The sequence below is a fragment of the Anomaloglossus baeobatrachus genome, chromosome 1 (assembly GCF_048569485.1).
Source record: "Anomaloglossus baeobatrachus isolate aAnoBae1 chromosome 1, aAnoBae1.hap1, whole genome shotgun sequence".
NCBI lineage: Eukaryota > Metazoa > Chordata > Amphibia > Anura > Aromobatidae > Anomaloglossus > Anomaloglossus baeobatrachus.
In genome coordinates this window covers 321,366,759-321,393,741 of record NC_134353.1, presented here as the reverse complement: position 1 = coordinate 321,393,741, position 26,983 = coordinate 321,366,759, and the positions used below count along the sequence as shown (strand labels likewise).

General features: G+C 42.8%; 1 protein-coding gene across 8 annotated transcripts in view; it reads left to right on the top strand.

Annotated features, from left to right (window-relative positions):
* Nucleotides 1-26,983, top strand: part of RUFY3 (RUN and FYVE domain containing 3) — a 143,658-nt gene that overhangs the window by 68,455 nt on the left and 48,220 nt on the right. For 4 of the 8 annotated variants that reach the window (XM_075351590.1, XM_075351605.1, XM_075351628.1 and 1 more), the window contains exons 2-8: nucleotides 4,789-4,842; nucleotides 15,929-16,102; nucleotides 16,227-16,344; nucleotides 17,450-17,551; nucleotides 20,129-20,252; nucleotides 20,401-20,462; nucleotides 23,275-23,340. In XM_075351590.1, the coding sequence (XP_075207705.1) occupies nucleotides 4,789-4,842; nucleotides 15,929-16,102; nucleotides 16,227-16,344; nucleotides 17,450-17,551; nucleotides 20,129-20,252; nucleotides 20,401-20,462; nucleotides 23,275-23,340 (700 nt within the window). The remainder of the gene's footprint in view (nucleotides 1-4,788; nucleotides 4,843-15,928; nucleotides 16,103-16,226; nucleotides 16,345-17,449; nucleotides 17,552-20,128; nucleotides 20,253-20,400; nucleotides 20,463-23,274; nucleotides 23,341-26,983) is intronic. The other 4 variants (XM_075351597.1, XM_075351620.1, XM_075351613.1 and 1 more) reach the window with 1 other exon arrangement.

Below are 26,983 nucleotides of genomic sequence, written 5' to 3'. Positions count from 1 at the left end.
GGCAAGTGTGAGCGTGCCGGAGGCCGGAAGAGCGACGGGGGCCCCCTGGTCTGACTCCCCGTCTGAAGAAGATGATCTGCCAGCTGGAGCCAGAGAACAGGATCTGCAGCATGGCTCAGCTGTAGAAGCTGGAATTCCAGAGAAGGGCCGAGGATCGCAGAGCAGAAGGAGGGGTGAGATGTTCCATGTCCCCTTGTCTGTCTCGTGTGTCGACCCTCTATCTGTTAGTATGGAATCTGTAGTTAGGAAGGTGTTAGGGGAATTGTTAGCAGGGGGAGGGACGCCTAGGGGGGGTAGTGCAGCCCCTATTGGTAGTCAGGAGTCCATGTCATTGCCTGGTTATTTATTTAAAGAGGCATTGACATGTGACTTGTCTCCCCTGGGTTTTCATCTGCCGCAGCCAGTTAAAGAAAAGATTTATAAGGGGGAATTTATTGATTTATTTTCACTGCTTCCGTCTAATAGAGAAAATGTAAAAAAAGATGAGAAGACGGTTTTTGATGATAGGAAGAAAGGTCCCCCTAGATCTTTTCATAACTGGCTGCAGGCATTTTGCATCTTTTCCTCTGTATTGGGGGAAAGGAACCCTTCTGTCTGTTCGGGGTTATTTCAGCACCTTGACAGCATACTGGAAGCTTATCGCAGCTTCGGCGGTCAGGCATGGCTGACTTATGATGAGAGTTTTCGTCAGAAGTTGGCCATCCATCGCAGTATGCTGTGGGGTCAAAAAGACATCGGTCTTTGGCTGAATCTGATGCTTCCTCAGAGAAGCCAGTTTAGTAGACAGAGTACCAATAATTCTACTGTTAAGGATTTTGTTTCGCTTACAATGAATCAAATTGTAAGTTTGCATCTAACTGCAGATTTCGGCATGAGTGCTCCTTCTGCGGGGGCAATCGCCGTCATCAAATGCTTTGAGAAACAGAATCGGAGTAACCAGCATCAACACAACAGTAAAGAGTCCATTTTTAAAGGCGGCGACTCCAGTGAGGTTACAAAACATGCTGGGATGGTTAGGTCGCTACCCAGACAGACAGAAGGCTGATTTAATTATAGAGGGGTTTTCTAAGGGATTTTTTGTTCCAGAGTTTAAAGGTTCAGGGTGCGTTTGGGTGGAGAACCTTGCGTCAGTGAGGGAATTTGATTCGGTAGTAGCTTCCAAAGTAATGAAGGAGATTCAGTTAGGTAGGGTAGCTGGCCCTTTTACTAAACCTCCGTTTACTAATTTTAGGCTTTCTCCACTTGGTTTAGTTCCTAAAAAAGAACAAGGCAGTTTTCGTTTAATCCACCACTTATCTTTTCCACCAAAGTGGGGTTCTTTGAATGATGAGATTGACCCTAACATAGTTTCCGTCAAGTATTCATCATTTGACCAGGCTGTAGAGTTAGTAAGGGAGGCAGGTAGGGGTGCTTTAATGGCGAAGTCTGACATACAGTCAGCATTCAGGTTGCTGCCAGTCAGTCCTAGCGGTTTTAATTCCTTAGGTTTTCAGTTTGGAGGGCATTATTTTTTTGATAGATGCCTCCCGATGGGGTTTTCTCTATCCTGTTTTTATTTTGAATCATTTTCATCGTTTTTACATTGGGTAGTGGAGGAGGAGTGTAATGAAGGGAAGGTGTTACATTACTTAGATGATTTTTTGTTTGTTGGCAGGGCTAAATCTGGGGATTGTTTTAGTCTTTTAGTTAAATTTCGAGAGTTAATGGAGTTGTTTGGCATCCCTATAGCAGAGGAGAAGACAACTTTGCCCTGTCAGTGCTTAGAATTTTTGGGTATTACTATTGACTCTGTTAGGATGGAGTGTAGGTTGCCCCAAGAAAAAGTTGCTAGGTTGGATGCAGAGCTTTCTGGTATGATTGGCAGGAGAAAGACAACTTTGAGGAAACTGCAGTCATTATTGGGGCTTTTGAATTTTAGTTTACGGATTTTTCCGATGGGTAGGATTTTTTCCAGAAGGTTGTATGAGGCCACTAAGGGATTATCATCTTCGGGTTCTCATATTCGTTTGACACAACAGCTTAAGGAAGATTTGTTTATGTGGCGGTACTTTTGTAGGAATTATAATGGTAAGGCAGTCTGGCAGCAGGAGTTTAGAACTTCCGATGTTTTACAGTTGTCTTTTGGTCATGGTGAGTACGGTTTTGGTGTTTTTTTGTCAAGGAGAATTCTTATTTGAATTTTGGCACAATTCTTGGAAGGTTAGTGGTGTGACTGGCAATAGTACGGTAATGTCCCTTTTTCCAGTTTTGGTGTTAGTTGAGGTCTGGGGTAAGAAGTTGTCAAATCAAAGGATTTTGTTGGTATCAGATAGCAGGAACCTGGTATTTGCTATTAACACAATGTCTTCTCAGAATAGTTGGGGAGTCAGAATTCTGAGACAGTTGGTTTTAACGTGTCTTAGGTACAATATTTGGATAAAAGCGCGGCTTGAGTCAGACAGGGTTAATAAGTTAGACAATGCGCTGTCTCGACAGGATCGGGAAGAACTGTTTCGTATGGAACTGATGGCAATTTCTCTCGGGAGCCCGTGCCCAGAAGCTTTATGGAATGTAGTGATGGATTAGTTGTTTCGGCTATTAAGAGGTCTATTGCTGATTCAACATGGGCCAGGTATTCGGCCGCATGGTTAGAATGGCAGAATTTTTGTGTTTTTTCATAAAGTGGATTGTTTTCAGAGTAATGTGGGTTTAGCGCTTGAATTTCTGGATTTTTGATGAGAAAGAATTTAGCTATGGATATATTTGCGTTAATGACTTTGAGTCAATGGTGTTTAGGGTGGCATTCGTTTTAGCATATTTTGGAGAGTTTAGGATTAGTGAGTTAGTTTTGGTTAGTAGGAGTAGGTTGTCAGGATTGATGTTTTCAGATGTTTTTGTTACTGATAAGTTGTTGAGGTTTTTTATTGGTAGGTCAAAGTCTGATCAGGACGGTTTAGGATCAAACGTTAGGTTATTGCACTTGGGCGGGAATGATATTGGAAAAGTATATTCAATTTGGGGCTCCAAAATTGTGTCGAGAAATGGCTGTGATATTTGTTAGTGGGGGTGGGCCAAGGCCTGTTAGTCCTTGGCGTGTGGGTAAAGTCGCCAGTTTTTACTGGCGGACTGGTTGTTTATGGAATATGGTTATGGAAGAATTTTAATAAAATATTGGTTTTATTTATTGATTAATTTATTTATTATGTAACCCTTAATAAATGTCACGGCCATTTAATGCCATTTACTTTATTCAAGTGTGGTGTCTTTAATTTAATGGGTAGGCCTTGTGTTGTCATGTTCAGAGCACGGTATCTTGTATGCCGTAGCGACCGCATGATAACACAGGCCTCACTATTTGGTTGTGAATTTGGTTGCCATTTTATTCAGGTGTGGAAAGGGTTAACAAATTTCCAGTCAGTGGCTCTGAGGTGTTCTGGCTCTGACTGGTTTAGTCTGGTTTCTGCGCGCCCGTTTTTCTGCCAGCTGATTGGATCAGCTGGCAGAAAGTGCGGGGAAATTTTAAGTATAAAATAGCAGCTTTCCATCAGCTGGCTGTCAGAAGATTTGAAGATCAAGAAGAACACCCACCCTCCCCCCCTGGAGAAAGACTACTTCAAGAACTGCTCTCGTCGTGACATTTGTTAGTGGGAAAGTCGCCAGTTTTACTGGTGGACTGGTTGGTTATGGACTTCTTCTTTAAAGTATTGGGTAAAGTCGCCAGTTTTTACTGGCGGACTGGTTGTTTATGGAATATGGTTATGGAAGAATTTTAATAAAATATTGGTTTTATTTATTGATTAATTTATTTATTATGTAACCCTTAATAAATGTCACGGCCATTTAATGCCATTTACTTTATTCAAGTGTGGTGTCTTTAATTTAATGGGTAGGCCTTGTGTTGTCATGTGTGTGTGTGTGTGTGTATATATATATATAGAGAGATAGAGAGAGAGAGATAGAGATAGATAGATAGATATAGATAGATATAGATAGATATAGATAGATATAGATAGATATAGATAGATATAGATAGATATTAGTGTGTGTATATATATGATGTGTGATTATATTTGAATAAATGTGGATTTATTGTTCATAGGGCTTATTGGCAGAGGATTTTCTTTTTCCCTGTCTCATTTTTCAGAGCATAATAGAATATAAGATCCTGTTTTATTTTCGGAAAAGCACTGTATGAGGACTACCTTGTGTCATTCAATTTACTGACTGAACACACAGACCACATACAGGTTTACTGACCCTAACCGTCGGAAGAGCTTTGTAAATCCAAGCTGGCTATAACCACAGCTGATCTTGTGCCTGTAGTACTTGTGCTTAGAGGAACTGACACTTGCCATAAATAAGTTGTCGTTTTCTTTTTTTTTTGGGGTTTTTTCCGTGCCCTTTCCGTTTTTGACATGACTATACCTTTTCCTTTTCCTTTTTGCACCCTGTATATACGGTACATCTCATCTTTTTAGTTAAGGGCTGTCACTTTTAACTCTTCCTCATGGGGTATCCTCCTTATTGATGCAATGTTCCCTTGCTAACCAGATTAGATTTATATACTAGGAAATGGGTCATCATATCTCAGGAACAAAATTAAAGCTACAGTGGAGCAGTTGTCTTTGGTACACATCTCGTATCCACAATCTTTACCCAAATGATTTCATGTGATCTGTGTACAACTGGCGCAGTGCAGCAATTACATGTGTAATGTAGTTATCTGCCCCATGTGCATGCTATCAAGTTATTGCTTCTTTCCTTTCATTTGTTTTTGTTTTGTTTTTTTTGGGTTTGCTGTTTGCAAAGATTCTTGGGAGGATTTGACAGAGTTGGTGGAGAAAGTGCGTCATGATCCAAAAGGTGCGTGCGTTCCTTACCACCATGCTTTGGCACTTTGTCATTTCACTACGCAGGTTTTGCTTTACTGTAGCTTTTACAAGGTGCAGAACTAACAGCACAGGGGACATGGTAAAACTCTAATTCCACTCAAACCTTAAATAATGCCACAAGATTCACAGGGCTTATTGTCTCCCATTTTCATGCTGCAAGTGTGACGTTCAATCCAGTGGTGTATAAAGTACTAAAGTAAAATTAAAGTACCACTCCTGCGTTGTTTTTTTTTGTTTTTTTTCAGCGCTGGAGTGGCGCTTGAAAAAAAGAAAAACCAGCTCAACTGCATGACTAGTACGGATCAGAAAAAACCCCAACAGGGAACAAACAAAAAGGAAAAGATCCAGCACTGGAAATCAACTCATTTAATGCATATTAAAAATACAAACTGTGAACATGGAGGAGACAGGCAAAAAAACACACCTGGACCTGGTTTACATGTTTCAAGGAACAACCTCTTAATCATAACCTTGAAATATAAGGCTGCTTTCACACATCCAGTTTTTGCAGTGCGGCTCAATCCGGCTCAAAAACCTATGCAACGGATGCGGCAGAAAAACCGGATCCGTTGCATAAGGCTACTTTCACACATCAGGTTTTTTCCATCAGGCACAATCCGGAAAAAAACGGGTAAAACGGATCCGGTACCGCATCCGTTTTATCCCCATAGATTTGCATTGTTACCGGATTGTGCCTAATGGCTTTGTATTGCATCCGTTTTTTTCCGGATGCGGCAAAATTAATTAAAGCGGCGGCCTAAGGCAACGTATCTTGCAACGTTTTTTTGTCCGGCAAAAAAAACGCATCGCGCCACATCCGGCCGCTGCGGCGCATTTTTCAATGCATGCCTATGGACGCCAGATGCGGCGCGATGCGGAAAAAAACGCATCCGGCCACCGCATGCGGTTTCTTCCACTGCGCATGCTTGGTAGTGTGCCGCAACCAGAAAAAAACGGACGGGCCGCATGTAAAAACGTATGCAAAGGATGCGATGTTTTCGCCGCATCCGTTGCATAGGTTTCAAAGCTGGATTGAGCCGCACTGCTCAAAGCGGATGTGTGAAAGTAGCCTAAGATTTTCCATGCGGCCCGTACATTTTTTGACCGATACGGCTTGATACTGAGCATGCGCAGTGCAAAAAACACATCCGGCGGCCTGATGCGGTTTTTGCCGCAGGACGCCGCATCCGGCGTCCATAAGCTTGCATTGTAAATTGCGCTGAATCCGGCGCGATGCGTTTTTTTCGCCGCACAAAAAACGTGCCAGGCAACGTTCCATCTGGCTGCCGCATGGGCCAAATATGCCGCATCCGGCAAAAATCGGACGCAAAGCAAGGCCGTGCGGCACAATACGGCGCTAATGCAAGTCTAGGCAAGAAAAAACGCAACAGGCGGCAAAAAAAAAAGGTTGCGTTTTTTCTGCAAAGCGCCGTATATTGTGCCGCTCAGCAAAAAACGGATGTGTGAAAGCAGCCTAAGCCTTCTGTATTCTACTTGCCCTCCAGCGGCTTCTCATTTTTTAGTGCCGCTCTGCTCCTGCAGTACCATCTTGTGCTCGTAACTTCTAACTAGCCAAAAGTTAGACATTACGTCACAAAGTCTCAATGTTACTGAGTGCCAGAATGAGGCTCTCATAGACTTGCATTGAGCTGTGACTTCTGGTGCACGCCATGAAACACTGGAGCTGCTGGCAGGTCATAAAAATCACTGGAGACCAACTGAAGCACCGCTAGAAATAGATGAAGGTGGGGACAGGTGAGTATAAGATGGAGCAGAGAACTTCAATTTAACGCTTCACTCCAGCGCTGAAATAGAAAAAAAAAATGCAGGTGTGATGCTTTTAAAATGAACAAACTCCATTGTAACCCCTGCTTGTGTGGGATGCATGGACACACATATTTACACAGCGGGCGAGAACCACTAGAGCACAGACACGTATTGTCAATAACATTTTGGCTAGGCTCCTCACGCCCATCACCTGCAGCATACCTGCTACCACGTAGATGTCGGTCAACATTACTATAGCTGTCATTTTGGTTTTACATGATTTGGTTTGTTGGGCCATTACAATGTTAGCGTTATAAGTTTGCAATGTCAGAGGATGATCTCGCTCGCCTCTCTGCAGCCATCGCCGCCCGACACTGGATTTTGGCTCCGTGCACATGACCCCGGAGTTTGGGTCATGCGCACTATGAAGCCGGGTGTACACGTCCTGGCTTCAAACTGAAGTAGTGCGCATGACCCAAACTCCGGGATCATGTGCACTGAGACAAAATCCAGTGTCAGGCGGCGATTGCTGCAGAGAGGGGAGCGAGATCATCCTCTGACGCTCCGTATTCATAAGCATGTCAGCACACACACAGGGGTGTACTAATATGCTAATAGAGCCGACTAGCCAGGGGAACTAACGCCCAGCGGACTAGTCCCCGTGCTCATTAGCATACGATATAAGATATTTAGAAATACTTTTTCTACAGATCCCTTTATCTATGCTAGTGTATACAGGGACAGTTAGGCAGGGATTAGCAATATGTACCGAGAACTGCTCATGGTCCTGGGTGTATATTGGACCTGACAGGTTCCCTTTAATTACTAGTGTATCATATTAGGGATTAATCTGAGTAGTTTTATTAAAACGCTGCCTTCTTTATCCTTTGCAAAGATTTGCACTGGAAAAAAAATGCCGCAATAATGCTGTGTGAACATGCCCTTTAGAAATAGCAGATTGAAGTGTCCATGTTTGTAGGGGAGGTGGCATTCGGCCTACAACCATTTGATGTATGCACAACTAGATTCAGCTCAGTTCTCATTATTTGTTGTGTCTTCACACATTGTATCGCCAGCTACCAATCTTTATAGTTTCTGTTGGATTACTGTCACACACAGTCAGAGATTTAGAGTAGAAATCCATGTGATCTAACTTGATCTCATTTAGGGAGCGTAGAATTCTAGAACCCAAACCCGATGACTAGAGCAATGGCCCCCATCTGTACTCAAGTGATCAATACATATTAATATACTGGCATGCTACAAAAGTCCAGGGCCTAAATGTCCTGGTACTCTTCTTTCTGAAGGAAATTATAGAAGTATATTTATTTAATTAACACTTCATTGGAGGGGCAAATGCTGCATGTTTTTATACTTTATGCATGTAGATCCTAACCACAGAGCATATGCAGCTTTCATATTGTATTACACATTAACATTCTATCTATGACATTGCTTACATATTACCAAATCCACATTGCTTAAAGGGAATTTGGCAGCAGGTCTTGCTATGTAATGTGAAGGCTGCTTGCTGTAGGGGTTACCACATAGAGTTCAACCGAGTGTCTCTTCTCCATGGTGCAGGTCCATGGTGTTGTTTTCTTAGTGTTTGTTTTAGCACCATGTACTTATCATTTCTGTCATTAGCTGGCTTACGGGCACTCATTCAACTCAGACACGTTCTGTGATTAGCAGCTCACTGTCTATAGACATTGTACATACAGAGCCTAATGTAGGCAGGGGCAGCTTTCTCAGCTCTGCTGCATTGCTAAATCAGAATGCCTGCACCCAGTAATCTAAGTGATACATCCTTGGTTTCATCGTCTCCTTGCCTACATCATACTGCTCTGCGATGAGGTAGAAAAATCCTGCTGACAGATTCCCTTTAGAGAGAACCAGGCACCAGTGAAGTGGCCAGTTGTCACTATTTTATTCCATCAGCCACTCTTGTGATTTTGATTTTTTATTTCCTTTTTTTTTTTTTTTTTTTTTTAAAATCCCTCTAAGCGGTGCCAGAGATATGGGTTTTCTTATTTCCTGTTACTTTTATGGTCTCTTATACATTTAAGGCCTAAGACACACATCCGTGCTGCCGGTACGTGTTTGGCAGTTTTTTCACGTACCGGTGGCACGGAGACACGTGGACCTATGTTTTCGTTATTGTTTGGACACGTAAGTATTTTGGAACTGAACGTGTGTCCGTGATTTTCTCACGCTGACATGTCCACGTATTCTCCGGCAGCACGGGTGTCACACGGCCCGCACCCGTACCACACTGATGATGCGGTTCCGTGTGACACGCGCCGGAGAACACGTGTCATTAATTTTAAAAATTAAAAAACACACTACCCTCCCATGAGCCCCGCAGATTCTTCTGCTACAAAATGTTCCTGCCGGCCGCCGCTCGTTATGAGCGTGTAAAGGAGGTGGGCGTGCTGTCACCGGCGCTAATCTCCGTCCCTCCGCTCGGCCGGAAGCAGCGCCAGCGGGGAGTGGGTGGGGCTGGAGCCGAAGATCAGAACCCTGGACAGCAGTGCGGACCACGTGAGTATGCAAATTACCGGTTCTCCGTGTGCTATCACGGATAGCACACGGAGAACACACGTGGACCGCACTTACCCAAGACACATACTCGCAACACGCAGGGAAAATACGTGTCTTGCGGCACATGCGTGTTTTTAACGGATGTGTGTTGGAGGCCTAAGGGAGAGTGGTTCACTGAGTAGTAATGCAGAGCAGCCTAAAGACCCGTCCTTAGAGAATCATCATCCTCGCCCCTTGTAAAGTCTATAGAAATTGGCACTAACTAAAAAGGCCTCTGAAAACTGACTACTTGGGGCCTTTATTCCTAAAGTTATTCACATAAAAAATGAACCCCTTTCTATAGGACAGGAGATAATTAACTTATTGCTGGGGAGTGACCCTCTGCGGCCCCATCTTGGATGAGTGGAGGTGCACATGCTCCATTCATTGTCTGTAGGACTGCCGGAGAAAGCTGATCACAGCGCTGGTCTCTCCAGCAATCCCATAGACGGAATGGTATGGAGGGCTAGGTGTGCGCTCCATTCAAGATGGGGCTGTGAGACCGATACTCCCTGCCTGTCTTTTATCATGAGCGCGATAAGGAGGGGTTTATAACCTTTGTAGGGAAATAAAAATGCGACTTGGCAAAAACATTTACAAGGTGAATTTTCTCCTTCAGCGGATGAGTCCACTTTTATATGCTCTTCACGTGGGACTTCAGAATGAATGTTTAACCACACTTGATACTTGTTTGCCAGCTAGTTCCTCTTATGTTTGTATAAACTCACTATAGTATGGCATTGACTTCTAGAATTTGTGATCAAATAGGTAAGTTCACCAGAACACATGAGTGCAAAGAAAACTAACAAATGCCAGCCATTGTCTCGCTCCAACCGTCCATTATTTTCTAGGAATGATTACATGTGTGTTCATAGGCTCAGACTGGAAAAGCTGGTGGTCAGCCTGAGCCTACCATGGAGAGAATGCTCCCTGCTTTATGGATGTGTAAGAGAGGCCTTAGGCCGAATACAGACGTGCATGTACAGACGGAGTATGGGTCTTCCAACCTGAACCTAATCAATATAGAATAAGGTCTCCAGCGCTCCAAAAGGTTAAGAACTATTTGTTTTTGTTGTTTAATTTTCGTGTTATCATCCATACTGACTGATGTATTATTGCACAAACAGTAAGCAATGTGTTTTCAAGATGTATGTTGAATACATTCATGTTTCAATGAAAATCAATAAAGAATTGGTTAAAAAAAAAACTATTTTTATTGAAATCCGTAGAAAAGTCCAAAATCGTGATCACAGTGGGGGGTGACACATCAAAGGAAATCCACCATGTTTCGGCTAATAGCGCCTTACTCCAGGGTTAACCTTGTAAGTCCAATGTGCACATAGATGTACTGGAGGATCTCATAGCATAAAGAGAGATCCTGTGGACAATTATATTGTTCACATGTTCTCTCCTTTTGCTATGAAATCCTTCAGTATATCTGTCTGCACATTGGACATACTAGGTTAATATGTCCAAAATAATTGTCCACAGGTTCTCTCCTTTTGCTATGAGATCCTTCAGTATATCTGTGTGCACATTGGACTTACAAGGTAAATCCTGGAGTAAGGCGCTTTTAGCCGAAACATTGTGGATTTCCTTTTATCTCAGCCCCCCCCATTGTGATCATGATTTTTTACTTTAATATGGATTTCAATAAATAGTTGTTAACCTTTTGGAGTGCTGGAGACCTTGTTCTATATTGCCTGGAAGTGTTCTGCCTGAGGCCAGGGCAGCTTCATGCAGCAGCATCGATCCTGACTTTGGACTATTGAAAGGGTGAGCTGAATCAATTTTCCTATTTTTTTCTGAACCTAATCGCCGCATATGTCATGATGTTGACGCTGGGTCAGGAGATGAGCGTCCAATCCATTGATCATGGCTCATACACTGACCACATTTCACAAATCTCTAAATGTGGCTTAAGGGCTTGTTCAGGCGGCCATAGTAAAACGCTCTAAATGCTTGTGTCACTTAGTGTGCTTGTCTGCAGATCAGGTGAGTGCAGGAGCTGCCTGTTATTTACATGTAATAGTCTGGTCTTTGTGTTGGACCACAATAGTGCATGCTGTGTTTTCCTCCGCACACCATTGATCCATGTGGAAAATCGTCGGTGTACACTGACACACTTCCTATAATAGGTCAGTATGCGCTTTGGGTATAGTCAGTAGCACACGGACTGCGCACTACTGTATAACACACTCAACTGAACAAGTCCGAAGATTCAGAAAGAAAGGACACCAGTGTGTTCTTCACAGCTGCAAAATGGGACAAGTGCATATGAATAAAGCACAACTAAGGCTATGTGCGCACGTGTGCGCTCTGCACCGCACCGAAAATGTGTTGTTCAGAGCGCAGCTGAAAAGCTGCGTTCTGAAGCGCATGGTGCCGGCAGATTCGTGCGCTCTGCATGCTGCCTCTCCCTATAGACAGCATGCAGAACGCACAAAATAAGTGACATGTCACTTCTTAGAACGCAGCGATTCGGGCAGCAGCCGAATCGCTGCGTTCTAACATGCCACGTGCGCACGGCTCCTGCACAATCTCCATAGATTGTGCAGGGGACGCAGGACGCATGCAGTTACGCTGCGCTGCAGAACGCAGCGTAACTACATGTAATACGCACATGTGCGGACATACCCTTAAGACTATATTATCATGCTGCAAGGATAAAACCGAGCATTTATAGATGAGAGCAGAGTACTTTTAGCACACACACTGCTGCCTTTGATCCTTGAGATCCTGCCTGAAATGTAACGATCTACTTTAGACTATTGAATGGGAGTGAACCAAAAACAGCTTATTGTTCTAAATGACTTCAAGTATTCATAGAAGTAATGTTAGCAATGGTATTAGATGATGGCCATATACATAGTCATCACTTGTCATCCTTAGGCAAATTGCAGAAGTTATTTTCTGCGTTATCTTTACTTTACAATTGATCATGTATCTCTCAGCTGCAATGATAGATGATAAAGTGGCTACATTGTAAATTGTGTTAATTAATAGTAACTTTGTCAGAGCAGTACAATGAGCATAAGGCTCATGCACGCGGCAAGAAAAACGGTGTGAGTGGAGTGCTATAAAACATCGCATTCCACTCGGACCAATATTAGCCTGTGTGTCAGCACACATGAGCGATTATTTTATCAGCCCTAATCGGACCGAGAAAACAATCGCAGCATGCTGTGATTGTAATGCGAGGCTCTTTTCTCTCGCACTTATTCACGTCAATGGGGCGAGAGAAAAATCCCACTGCACTCGCGGTACACCGGTGTAACGCGAGTGCAGTGCGAGAATCGCAATAGCCGGCAACGGAGGAGAGAGGGATATAAATCGCTCCCTCCCCTCTGCAGCACTGGCCTGCCCCTCCTCAGTGCCGGCCCGCCCCCCGCAGCTGAGGTCCGGTCACACAGTCGGACCTCAGTCGCAGAGATACTAGCATGACACTCGGCTCCTGCTGTACTGCCAGTATGAGCCGAGTGTCATGCGAGGATCGCACTAGTACCCCGTGTGGCCCAGGCCTAACTGACTGGATTGTCAGAAGAAAACAATTGATAACCTCCCACGTCATATAAAAATGATATACTGCACACCCTGAGATTGATGGATAGATAATATACGAGTTATAATAAAAATGTTTAAATCCATCAGCAGGTTTTTGCTGTTTAATCTGAAGGCAGCATAATGTAGGAGCGGAGAGCCTGTTTCCAGGGATATGTGCTGTAGTTTCAGTACAATCAGTGTTTTATCAGCAGGAGATTATTACTACAGGACTAGTTCTGTCAGGCTGATCTCTGTATCCCCGCCTCCACCACTGGTATTTTGTTCACAGTGTACACAGGAAGCTGCCAGTCAGGGGTGTGGGCAGGGTTATACACCGCCCAGAAGTCTGGGCATCTACATCAGACAAAACAGGGATACTTTAAAACTACACCAAGCAGCTCAGTAAGTGACACACTGCTGGAATCAGGCTCTCTGTCTGTACAATATGCTTTTATCAGATTACATAGTGAAAACCTGCTGACAGATTCCCATTAAAAGCCTCATATATTCCTTTGAGGTTGTTAATTTTGTGTCAGTAGACCCATAACCGGATAACATTGGACATGGGAAACTGGCAATAGTGGAACCCTATGGACATACAGGGTGTACCGTATGTTGGAAAGTTGTGTTTTTGTTTTGTTTTTTTTTCCATTTTTGTGCCAGATGAAAAAAGATTCCTTTATTTTGTCTTATATTACATACATTATAGAAATCTATAATTTTGTAGATAATTGTAAAGCATGAGACTACACTTAAAGGGAATCTGTCAGTAGGATCAACCCTATTAAGCAGTCTATATGGGTATGTAGTTTTAGGAAGCGGAATAAAGTATCTTGATAACTGCGATTAAAACATTTTGTTCTAGAGACAGCCATGTTTTTCTTCTATGTAGATGAGCTGCTCCAGGCTGTGGGCCTGACACTGGTCTGCATGAGATTCTGCCTCCAGAGCTTAAAGGGAACCTGTCAGGTCCCTTGTGGTCTAACCTAGTAGCAATGTGATGTATGGCCTAGTAACCCCTTCCTACCCATCCCTGTGTTGTAATAATGTGTAATGTGAATGTATAAAAATGTTTTATTACTTATGTGTTCGGTATGTAAATGAGCAGGGGCTCTAGCTCCATGGACGTCGCATCGCCCTGTGGGTGTTTGCATGTTTTTCGGGGTATCACGTCCCTAATGGCATGACCATCGCTACTTGAGATCCTGTGCGTGCGCACTTACCATTCCCGCAGCCTCACTTGCTTCTCGTCTTCAGACACACACTGCGCATGCTCAAAAGCCTCCTGCGGTTCCGACCATGCACAGAGCGCGTCTGAAGACGAGAAGCAAGCACCCGGATGACAAGGCTGCGGGAATGGAAAGTGCACACGCGCGGGATCTGAAGTAGCGACTGATGCAAATCCATGGTATCACGCCCACAGGGATGCGATACCATGGAAAACATGCAAACGCCTACAGGGCGATGCGACACCCATAGAGCTAGAGCCCATGCTCATTTACATAGGGTACACATAAGTAATAAAACATTTTTATTCATTCACATTATTACAACACAGGGATGGGTAGGAAGGGGTTACTAGGCCACACATCACACTGCTACTAGGTTAAAACTCATAAATTACATGACAGGTTCCCTTTAAATATTAAATATAAAGGGGCATGATCAGTGTGATGGCCGCTCTTGGTGTATCAGTGCTTCAGCTTCCATAAACACCAGGAGAAGGAGAATGGGTATGATTGCCATGCTGCCGTCGTCAGAGAAACATCCCGGAGTAGGTCAATAGTGATTCAGAGAAAAGCCTCTCCTTCCTCAGGATAATCACGTTTTCTATACTTTTTCACAATCGATTACATCAGTGCACAGTGAAGACCACCAGAGTCTGCTGGATAAGAAGCACATAGCCCTCGGCCACGTTCTCACAGTGGAGGACGTTTCCATGGAGCGCAGCTCGATTTGTCTATTATTATTATGATTATTATTATTGTACTTGTTAGATTTTTGGTCTAGAAGGTTTAATAATTGTATGTTAATGTTCAGATCTGGTAACTATTTTTGAGAATGAGTTGTTAAGCTACTTTATGCATGAGGCAAAAGACTATCCGCTGCATAGTGAATATTGCACCTATATATCGAATGTGGGTAATTTTTAATAAGGTGCAGAACACATATATGTGCCTGGTTCCAGTGATTAGATTTTATTAAAATCCACTAAACGCAGCATTTAATGCTTTTAAATTAGAGATGCTGAGTCCTCTGGCCTGTAATTATTCACTCACCTATGACACTTCTGTATAAAGGGGAACAATGGCCATCCTATTGGGATACTTGAAGAGACAGAGATGGTCTGTCTTTCCCTTGTATATATTCAGAGCTGCTGGAAGCTCTACTCAGTTGTCATCCGGCCGGAGGCGATCCTGTGATGTCTTCTCAGATGCTTGGTTTTGTCTTGTCTTTGCTGAAGCCAAAATCTGATTTCTGTAATTCGAGCATCCAGTTTGATCGCCCAGCTCCATACACAAGGCTTCAACTGGCTGAGCTTGTGAGAAAAGGTACGGTCTTTAGAATCCCCTCTAATCTATTGTCCATATGCGCCTTGATTGGTGTCTGTGCAAGAAAACGAGACCGGTGTATAGGGACCGTGTATATATTCTTTCATCTGTGGCCACAGAGCTACAGATTACTTCCATTTTGGTAACCGGCTATAATGCCTGCTTAAAGGTTAGCCTTTAAGACATGGTTAATTATAACTAGCATAGTTACTAATTGCAGTATTCTAGTTAATCTATTTCCATATATACAAGAATGCTGCACATTTATCAAGCGGTGTACACAAGTATATGCTGTAAACAAAGCTCAAAAAGGTACAATTTGCACAAAAAAGTGCGTGGCGTTAAAGTGTGGGGAGAGGCCAACAACTTTTTAGACAATTTGTGGAGCTTTCTGCCAGAAGATATTGCACATTTTGTTACAGATCTGCAGCTCCTCGTACAATGTGCACATTTTTATTTTTCTGACTTTAGCACAGTCTAAAATCACATCATCTTTATTAAGTAGCATGCACATTATAATAAATTTGTCACAATTTACTCCAATCTTTTCTAGACTGGCATAATAAACTGCCCCAGTATATTTAATTATATTTTTCTTTCTGTTTTCTCCAGATCCCAATTATCTCATGGCCAACGAAAGAATGAATCTCATGAACATGGCAAAGTTGAGTATAAAGGGCTTGATTGAGTCCGCTCTGAATCTGGGTCGGACCCTGGACTCTGACTATGCACCTTTGCAGCAATTTTTTGTGGTGATGGAGCACTGCCTAAAACATGGATTAAAGGGTAAGAAATCGGCCACCTTCTCATTACATTTTCTGGTAAAGATAGTGAGTGGGTTTGCTAGATCTAAATAATGTGGTTTAGAAACCTGGAGAGATTGTAATTGTAATATGCTGTTGTTTGTTAGCTAAGAAGACATTTCTAGGACAGAATAAATCATTCTGGGGACCTTTGGAACTGGTAGAAAAGCTTGTACCAGAAGCTGCAGAGATCACTGCTAGTGTAAAAGACCTACCTGGCCTCAGGTAAGTGACATGTCTTTAGAACTGTGTATTCCCATGATTTATTGGAATGGCAGTCTGTGTGCCTGGGAGGCTGCCCTTCATTCTATTGATTGGTGGGGCACCCAACAGTCACCCCCAGCCCTTCATTCTATTGATTGGTGGGGCACCCAATAGTCACCCCCAGCCCTTCATTCTATTGATTGGTGGGGCACCCAATAGTCACCCCCCCCCCAGCCCTTTATTCTATTGATTGGTGGGGCAACCAACAGTCAGATCCCCAGCCCTTCATTCTATTGATTGGTGGGGCACCCGACAGACCCCCAGCCCTTCATTCGATTGATTGGTGGGGCACCCGACAGACCCCCAGCCCTTCATTCTATTGATTGGTGGGGCACCCGACAGACCCCCAGCCCTTCATTCTATTGATTGGTGGGGCACCTGACAGACACCCAGCCCTTCATTCTATTGATTGGTGGGGATCCCGACAGACCCCCAGCCCTTCATTCTATTGATTGGTGGGCACCCGACAGACCCCCAACCCTTCATTCTATTGATTAGTGGGGCACCTGACAGACCCCCAGCCCTTCATTCTATTGATTGGTGGGCACCCGACAGACCCCCAGCCCTTCATTCTATTGATTGGTGGGGCACCTGACAGACCCCCAGCCCTTCATTCTATTGATTGGTGGGCACCCGACAGACCCCCAACCCTTCATTCTATTGATTAGTGGGGCACCCGACAGACCCCCAACCCTTCATTCTATTGATTGGTGGGGCACCTGACAGACCCCCAGCCCTTCATTCTATTGATTGGTGGGGCACCCGACACAGACCCCCAACGCTATGCAATTGCCTACTTTAGTTGGAAAACTTCTCTTTTATAGGATTACTGTGCGTTAATTAAATAGGCTTATCATTCAACTTGTACATATTTATGATAGTTATTAAACCATATAAAATACCGGTTTTTAGTCAGATCCATGTGGATGTGATCTGTAGTGAGTTTAGGTGCTAGTTGTTTTGATAGTTTTGCTTAGCTTTATGAAGATTTGAACACCTCCCATATTGTCCATTATTCTCCTGTAATTGAATGTAGTATTTTTATTAACTGATCTTTTGTTGACAGGACACCGGTGGGCAGAGGTCGCGCTTGGCTGCGCTTAGCATTGATGCAGAAAAAGCTCTCCGAGTACATAAAAGCTCTAATTAACAGGAAGGACCTCTTGAGGTAATATTATAGCTGTTGTTTTCTCCTATAATAAGATTAACATGTATATCGTCCATTATCAGGAGCTTGTTTGTATGGACTGGCTTGGCCTTCATGTTGGCATTTTGGTATTGGTTATTATCGGGTTCTACAAAGTGGCTTACAGACCACTTTATTATTCATCCACGTTGTCTATTCAAACACATGTGTATAGCTCAATAATCTGTTTTCATTTTGGAATTTAAAAGCGTACACTGTAAAGGGAATCTATCACCAGGTTTTTTGCTACTCCATCTGAAAACTGCATACTGTGCGGACAGATACCCTGATTCCAGCGATCTATCCCTTACTAGGCTGCTTGCTGTCGTTTTGATAAAATCTGCTTTATCTGCTGCAGATCTTTCAGTTCTCGGAATGCTGCAGCTCTGTATAACCCCCCCACACCATTGATTGGCAGCTTTCTGTGCATAGGTAAAAGGTGCCATTAGTGGTGGTGGGGCGAGTTATACAAAGCTCATGAATATGGGGGACTGCATGGCAGCAGGATTATCGAAGTATATCTTCTGCTGATAAATCAATGATTTCACCAAAGCTACAGCAAGCAGCCCAGTAAGTGACCCATTGCTGGAATCTGGGTCTCTGCTCCAACATTATGCTTTTCTCCAATTGGGTGGCAAAAGTCTGATGACTGATTCCTTTTAAATGAACTGTTAGGCTAGGTTCACATTTCCGTCAATTTGTATTAGTCACAATCTGCGGCTCTGGTAAACAACGGAATCCATTTGGCGGATTCCATTTTCATATACTTATATGAGCGGTGGATTGTGACTGATGCTCTTGTGTTGCATCCTCCGCCTGACTGATCAGTCGTGGAACAACTGACCGTTGGGCGGCAGGAATGCAGAGTGTAATGTTTTTTTGAGCAGCGGAATCCTTAGGATTTCGCTGCGCATGTTCTCTCTCGGCAGCCGAACGATCAAGCTGATCACCCGGCGGCCGGCTGCTGTGAGCGATCAAGCTGATCACCCGGCGGCCGGCTGCTGTGAGCGATCAAGCTGATCACCCGGCGGCCGGCTGCTGTGAGCGATCAAGCTGAGCACCCGGTGGCCGGCTAATGAGAGCGATCAAGCTGAGCACCCGGTGGCCGGCTAATGAGAGCGATCAGATTACTCGGCGCCGGCTAATGAGAGCGATCAGCTGATCGTTCTCTTTCACGTTTTACAACGGAGCCCGACAATGAATTCTAATTCTTGTTATCCGTTGTACAACGCATCAGTCACAAGCGTCAAGCAACGCATGTGACTGATGGAAAACAATGGAAATGTGAACCTAGCCTAAGCTGGCAAACAGGCTGTGCACTGCATGCTGATGTCGATAAAATCGAAGAGCTGAGGACTCTCAATAACAAGTAGCACGCAGACTTAGGCTACTTTCACACATCCGGTTTGAGCACTGCGGCTCAATCCGGCTGTGAAACCTATGTAACGGATGCGGCAAAAACACCGCATCCTTTGCATAAGTTTTTACATGCGGCCGGTCCGTTTTTTTCCAGTTGCGGCACGCTACTGAGCATGCGCAGTGGAAGAAACCGCATGCGGCGGCCGGATGCGTTGTTTTCCGCATCGCGCCGCATCCGGCGTCCATAGGCATGCATTGAAAATGCGCCGCAGCGGCCGGATGCGGCGCGATGCGGTTTTTTTTTGCCGGACAAAAAAACGTTGCAAGACACGTTGCCTCCGGCCGCCGCTTTGATACATTTTGCCGCATCCGGAAAAAACCGGATGCAACGCAAAGCCATCAGGTACAATCCGGTAACAATGCAAATCTATGGGGATAAAACGGATGCGGTACCGGATCCGTTTTACCCATTTTTTTTCCGGATTGTACCTGATGGGAAAAAACTGATGTGTGAAAGTAGCCTTATCCGGACTTACAACAGGGGGTTGAAAGGTAAATATTACAGATCACTGATTACTGTTCTTAAGCACTTGAAGAGCAACACAGTTTTCAAAGTGATTATTATATGCCTGTAATGAATGAATGTCTGTGAATTACTTACACTTGTTGGGTATATTGGCTAGTGACTACCTCCGTAGTGGTCAGGATCTTGAGCCTCTTGATTACAAATGTAACATTTGGTGGCTTTAAGGCAAATTACAGGGAGCAGGTGCAGAAAGCAGAATGGCACAGCATTAGAGATGAATCAGGCCGCACAGCAAATGTTCACTTATTGATCATGAATTGTTTACCGCAAAGCTAATGAGAGAGCCTCATCTAACAGAAGGGGGTGAACAGCACGGTCTCTCTGCTAGTCAGAACTGGGCATTGAGGAGTTAATTTTATTCTGTTTTTAATCCTCATCCTAAGTAAATCAATTTTTAATCTAGGCCTAAAATGTTATAACTAGAATAACAAATTCTGTATTAGTTTTTCAGCACTGTCTTTTCCAATAGCCATTACTGTATTATAAGTTAACACACACTTGTTCTGTAACTTGCTGTACACGCCATCCTCCATTGTGTTTGCATGGCCATCCATTAGTCTTATTGATCCAACAGTGTATAATATAGTTTACTGATTTTTCTTTTGTTGTTGCAGTGAATTCTATGAGCCCAACGCACTAATGATGGAAGAAGAAGGGGCTATTATTTCTGGCCTTTTGGTTGGACTCAATGTGATTGATGCTAATTTTTGTATGAAAGGGGAAGACCTTGATTCACAGGTATGCATTCAAGCTGGTAGGAGAGGCTATTATATTATCATTATTGCAAAGTGGTACATCTCTCCAAAAGGTGGCGTGTTCTGTAAAATAATGTGAGACTATATTGATCTGGAAGAACTAAAAGCTGCTGTGTTTTGTTCACTTTCAGGTTGGAGTCATTGATTTTTCGATGTACTTAAAAGAAGGTCCTATTGCCAAGTGCAGTGAAGAGTAAGTGACAGATAAGCAGCTAAGAATGATACTTGTAATTTCTAGTGTTATCCACTTAGTTGCTAGCCCATATTTATTACTGTACTAATATTGTTCATCGGTGTACTTGTGACACAAGACTTAATCTGTTATGTTTGTCCCTTCATATATGTCACATTTTGGAGATGTCTGCCTGCTTGAACTTATGCCCAGTGTATGTTTATGAATACTTTGGTATCATGGACAATTCCTGATCATAAAAGATTAACTTTGAACAAACTATAAGATACACTTTTTAACAAGAAAAAAAATCTTTAAAAAAAAAAGTGTGTGTCTCTTTTAGTCCAGAGGTAACTTCCCATCATAGATGAGGACCCAGTGTCTTTCCTGATCAATGAGAAAACTGCTTGTCTCCTGCCGCCGGATACTGATCTATCTCATTAGTGCGAGAACAACAGAAAAGCTACTGGGATCTGCTCATCAGTAAGGATGCTCCATGTCCTGGATTGCTGAAGGACCTGCCAGGTCATGTTATCAGTCACATGCCTGGAAAGCAGAATGTTGTAATGTAGACAGTGTCCAGCAGAGTGTTAGGTGTGTGTTAGCATTGCTGTGTGTGCATGTACGGCAGTGCTAAGTGTGCATACAGTTGTGTATATATGTGGACACTGCAAAGAATGAACATAATGTGCATGCTGAAAAGCCATACATGTATAAAGCAGATGCTGTACATATATACTCTAATAATAGATCTACTACCTCCGTATTCTACTCTCCTGCAGTAACCCCCTAATGATCTATGATGTACCATTTACATCATGGTTGGCATCGTGTGTGTGTGTGTGTGTGTGTGTGTGTTTTTTTGTTTTTTTTTTTTCTTAAAATAATGATGTGAAAGTAGACGTGGTAAATGTTACTATTATTTAATTTATCATTATCAGAAAGTACAGTGTGTCACAAAAACCATTCTCAGAATCACTGGGATCCATTGAAGAGTTCCAGAGTTATTGCCGAAAAAAGTGACACTGGTCACAATTGTAAAATTTAACATGGTCAGGAAAATGAAAACCAGCTTGGTTAAAGGGTTAAAATTAGTAATATTGACCCCTTGACTACTTTACACTGACCAAATAGTTTTTTATATGTGTGACCTAAAAATGTCAGCTTGACATCCACAGTGGAATGAGGGGCATACATACGGTCACTGACCTCTTCTTTTCTTTTTTTTTTTCTTTTTCTTCATTCAATAAGACACAAATATCACTGAATCTTTAGAGCCAGAGGCTAATCTCCAGTAAGCAGAATGGGATTTGTATGTCTAGCTTTGACATTTTGTCTAATTTTAGCTTGAAAAATGGTTGAGGTATGATGTCTGATGGTAACTTGTTACCAGGCTTAAGGTTGTTTTCACAAAATATCCCATCAACATTTTTTTGACTATAAGACAGACTATTTAGCAAGAAAAAAAAAAAATTTGCAATAAAGTGTGTGTGTGTGTGTGTGTGTGTGTGTCATATAGTCCAAAGGCAGCTTCATGTGATGGAGAAAGAATGCTGACAATGTCTTTCCTGATCAGAAAGAGCAGTGCTCTCGGTGCCCCACACTGATCTATGATATCTGTGCAGAGCAGGGGAAGAAGCTATTGGAATCTGCATGGAGGCTACACCTCCATTGCAGCTGAAGGATCTTTCAGGGTATTTGATTAGCTGCATGCCTGAAAGGAACTGCAAAATGTGGTAGGTGTGTGTGGGTGTGTAAATGTGCATGTAGCAGAGTTGTGTGTGAACATATGTAGCAAAGCTCTGTGCGAATGTAGCAAAGCTGTGTGTGTGTGTGTGTGTGTGTGTGTGTGTGTATATGTAGCAAAGCTCGGTGTATAATTTTGATAATATCTATATTCTGGCAGAGGAGGAAGCCAATTTGCCTGGTAACATATTACAGCGTTGCTTATTTTCATGTGTACTATTGATTGATTAATGAACTAAAAATTAAAACGATGGTTACGCGTTACCAATAATAAAAAAGAAGAAAAAAAAATGAATATGCTAACCTGTCCATTTCCCTCCCAGTCCTCATCTTTCTAAAAGCTTATCTTGGTGGGGTCATTATCTGTTGCAGCTAATTAAGAGCTGTAGCTGTGACCTGTTCTATTCTTCAGGAAGGAGGTGGGCGGGATGTTACGTCCCGCTCATCTCCGCCCCTCCTCTATCATTGGGCGGCCGCTTAGTGACGTTGCTGTGACGCCAAACGGACCGCCCCCTTAGAAAGGAAGCGGTTCGCCGGTCACAGCGACGTCGAAGGCCATGTAAGTACGTGTGACGGGGGTGTGCGATTTTGTGCGCGACGGACAGCGTTATGCCCGTTGCGCACAAACGATGGGGGCGGGTCTCATGCTAGCGATATCGGGACGGATATCGCAGCATGTAAAGCCACCCTTAGTTGGTGCACGGAAAAGATCAAATATGCATCAGGTACCCACGGTATATACTATCGGGACATAATCCGCAGAAGAAATCCTGCACAAGTGTTGTGGAAAATCTGTGCATTTTGTGGATATCAGCAGCCAATTAAAGCAGCTGATTTCATAAAATCTTATCGCCAATACTGCAATATATATGTCCCATCAAAACGTACCAGTATCCAGCACGTGTTCCAGGGTAGTAATTACCAAAGCAACAATATTTATTATGGTATGGAAGAAAAAAAATGTAGTCAAAAAATAACCTACGGTAATTGTAGTGGTTTTTAATCATATTCAGGTTTCTATATCGCAACAACTATAATGCATTTGTAAAACCGACTTCTTTTATAAATGTATTTTTGTTCTTTCTAGAGATGTCCAGATAACGGCTATACTAGATCAGAAGAATTATGTAGAAGAGCTTAACAGACAGTTAAGGTACCGTATACATATTTAAAGGGATTATACAGCTATAAAAAATATTCCAAAAAAATGCTTCAAACCAGTGATTATTATAGTAGTAATAAATCTATTTTATTTCACCATTCCTTTTATATGGAATTGGCTATTATCATTTTCAGTCACACTTTTAATGTCATTTTAAAAGCTTTGTCCTATTGTAACAGAATTACTGTTTAAATATAGACAACGCCAACTCTTCTTGTATGGAAAAAGATTGGAAAGTGTCCATACATCACATTTTCAATTGCCTCCATTTACTTGTAATGTATACAGCTGTGGCTCATGGACCACTGAGCATAAATAATTAAGGGGACAATTAGTACTACTAACAGAAGACGTGCATATTCTGCCCCAAGCAGACCAGTAATTCTAATTTGCTCCCTTTATCCCATTACTAGTGCACTGTGAAAAATCAGGCTTCTATAATTGCTTTGCTCTGATAATTATAGCTCTCTGGCGTTTCTGCTATAGTCCCAATACGTGTATTTACAATGTATAAATGTATGTTAAAAAAAGACAAATGTAGCACAATTATTTTTTTTACTACCAAAATATTCTAACCAGCAAAGTAAATTGCACAAGGATATAAAAAGTTCTGCTGCTTAGTGTTTGTCTTATGAAAGGGTGTCCCATCTTGGACACTTATGGCCTATCCATATCCAGACGTATAATGTTCTATGAAGTAAAGATACAAATACGTTTTTCAAAACCTAAAAGGAAGGCTACACATTTTCAATCTTAAAAATAAATCTTGATTATATCATAAAACAAAACAGTACGGCATACAAATATTTGAGAGAGCGGTTCACTCATTCTGAACAAGTGTTGGTATTACCACAGACAGTACAATTTAAATAAAGTTTAATTCCCACAGCTGAGATTACCAATGACTAGTTAATACGACTACGCATGTCACAATTTTAAAGTATTTAATTATTATTAACCTATTGTTAAACAGGAAGTGTGCATGAGGCATACAAAGCATAGATCATATTATAGTGAGATATCAAAGCAAAAAAAATAAACATGGATTAGTTGATGTACATAATCATGCACTCACTAGAAATATACCGTATTTTTCGGATTATAAGACTAACTTTTCCTCCCAAAAATTTGGGAGGGAAATGAGGGGTACGTCTTAAAATCCAGATATAGCCTACCGGTGGGGCTGTCTGTGCGAACGGCCGGGTGTGTTCGGGAGACTGAGTGCCTGCGGGAGACCGGGTGCCTGTGGCTGCATGCCAGCTGCCTCTCTGTCTCGGCGGCCAGCTGCTTCTCTGTGCGGGTGGGCGGGGCAGCCTGCTGGCTGCCACAATGTGCGTGCGGCTGTGCGGCGGGTGTCCCAGTGTGTCTGCGGTCCCGGTTTCAAATGATGAAGCCGGGTGTCAGCACGTGCGGAGATGGAGCTCTTGGATGAGCTCTCAATCTACACACGCGCCGCTCTGGGAGTCAGTGCGTGCGCAGATGGAGCCCTTGGATGACAGCTCCATCTGTGCATGCGCCGCTCCGGACGCCATCACTTGAACCGGGACCGCGGACACACCGCACCGGCCTGCTTCACTACTAAGCTGTCGCCGCCGCTGCCACCACTGAGCTGTCGCCACCACTGCCACAACTGAGCTGTCACCGCCGCTGCCACCACTGAGCAGTCACTGCAGCTGTCACTACTGACCCGCCTCTGCCACCACTGACCACGGTTGCCAGCACAACCTCTGCCTCTTGTGACACGCTTCACCACCACTGCTGTTCCCCTCTGGTAAGACAACACAGGAGTATAAGATGGACCCCATTTTTTTTTTTTATCTCTAAATTTGGGGTGCGTCTTATAATCTGGTCCATCTTATAAAATGAAAAATACGGTATGTATGATATCAGCGTGTCGAAAGTGTACACAGCTTAAAGTAATAGTAAAGAAAGTGCTAAGTGGTCATAGATAGATATTATATATTCTAAATTATTGTATGCAAATAGAAGGTAATACTGATTTAGAAGGGAGGACACCACATCCATGTGTTTTACCCCTTTTTTCCAAGGGGCGGATAGATTAATCCATGTGAAATGAGAAAAAAAAATAAAAAAATGTGCATCTTTCCCGGCAGATGATGGCTGATTTAATCAGCCATCATGTTTAGAGATGAGTAGTAGCAAAAAAGAAAAAAGTGCCAAATAATGGGGATCACCAAACAATCAATTTATAGTAAAAAAGATGTATATAATTTTATTGTTACAAAACATAAAAATGCAGTCAAGTAACTGTGAGCAAACTTGTGTTATATACAATCCACTGAAACACATTAAAATCATTTAAAAAAACATATACACAACAATGGCCGGTAATGTATATAGTATCCCACATTGTAACATTTTATCAAAAAAATCTGTATGTAAGTGGGGAGGGCAAGGAGAGAATTCACACAGCAAAAGTAGAAAGATAAGCCTGTGTGAATAGGTGAAATGCCTATATACAAAAAGGGCAAGAAAGACCTAAATGGAACATTAAAATAAGCAATATGTCCACAAAGGATTTTTCGTTAATAGCCCAAACCGCAAAGCATGTAGGAAGCAATAATGCAAGTGTGGGCTGAAACCAGAGAGACAAATTGCAATAGCTTAAGTGCAGAGGCAAAAAACCCAGCTTGACAACCAAATCCCTGGTTAAATATCATCAGATGCTGCATGAAGGAATTAGTTTTTCCCCAGAAACATATTACCAGACCATAACCCCACACGTATCTTCACACTAGGTGACTTCCTCAAGGGCAAAAGAGCATAGTGTGGATAGACAAACACAGCGGTTTTTGATATCATGAACCATCAGGAACATACTCTACGCTTGTGTGGCAGGCAATCAAATGCTTGCTCTGTTTTACCTAGAATGCTTCCGGTAACGTCAGATATTAGTGCATGCGCAGCGGTCGCAAAGATCTCCAAGGCCATGGCACATGCGCCGTCTTCAAGGTAAACAAGTGAGCAGACTATTTATGCGCATACGCAGATTACGCAGACGTATTAGCAGGTGCGTATTTTAAGTAAAAAGCGTAGCACATGCGCAGATTAATTCCAGGGAGAAAAATCCCAGATTAAAGCCACAAGTTATGCTGTAGTCCACAAAGTACATGGTATCAATTTAAACACATTTCATACATATCTAGGGGGCAACGACCATAACGATTAGGCAGGCAGTTGATTTGATAGGCATACCTTACATGCAAAAAGATTTATTTTTTTTTTATTTTTCTTTTTTCTTTGTTCCTTATATATAATGCAGCATCTGATAGTTGATGAGTCACATTATGTTTAGAGATGAGCAAACCTGAAAAGTGAAGTTCAGTGTTCGTACAAAAAAATGCTTCACTTTGGATTTGGCAGCTTTACGTATCGATCGAGCATCCCTGTGCTCGGGTACACTCGGTGCTTATTCCAGTGTGAGCCGCTTGCAGTGTTTGATTGTCTCACACTGGGTGTAACAACAGCGTTATGGGGGAAAAAAACCCACCCTCGGAAGTGCTCTTTTTGGCCGGCTGCATGTGGGGGGGGAGACCTGAACTTCCCAATCCTTGACTTCCATTGAGGTTCGGGTTGATTTTCAACAGGTCTAATCCTGTTCCTCTAATGGCCA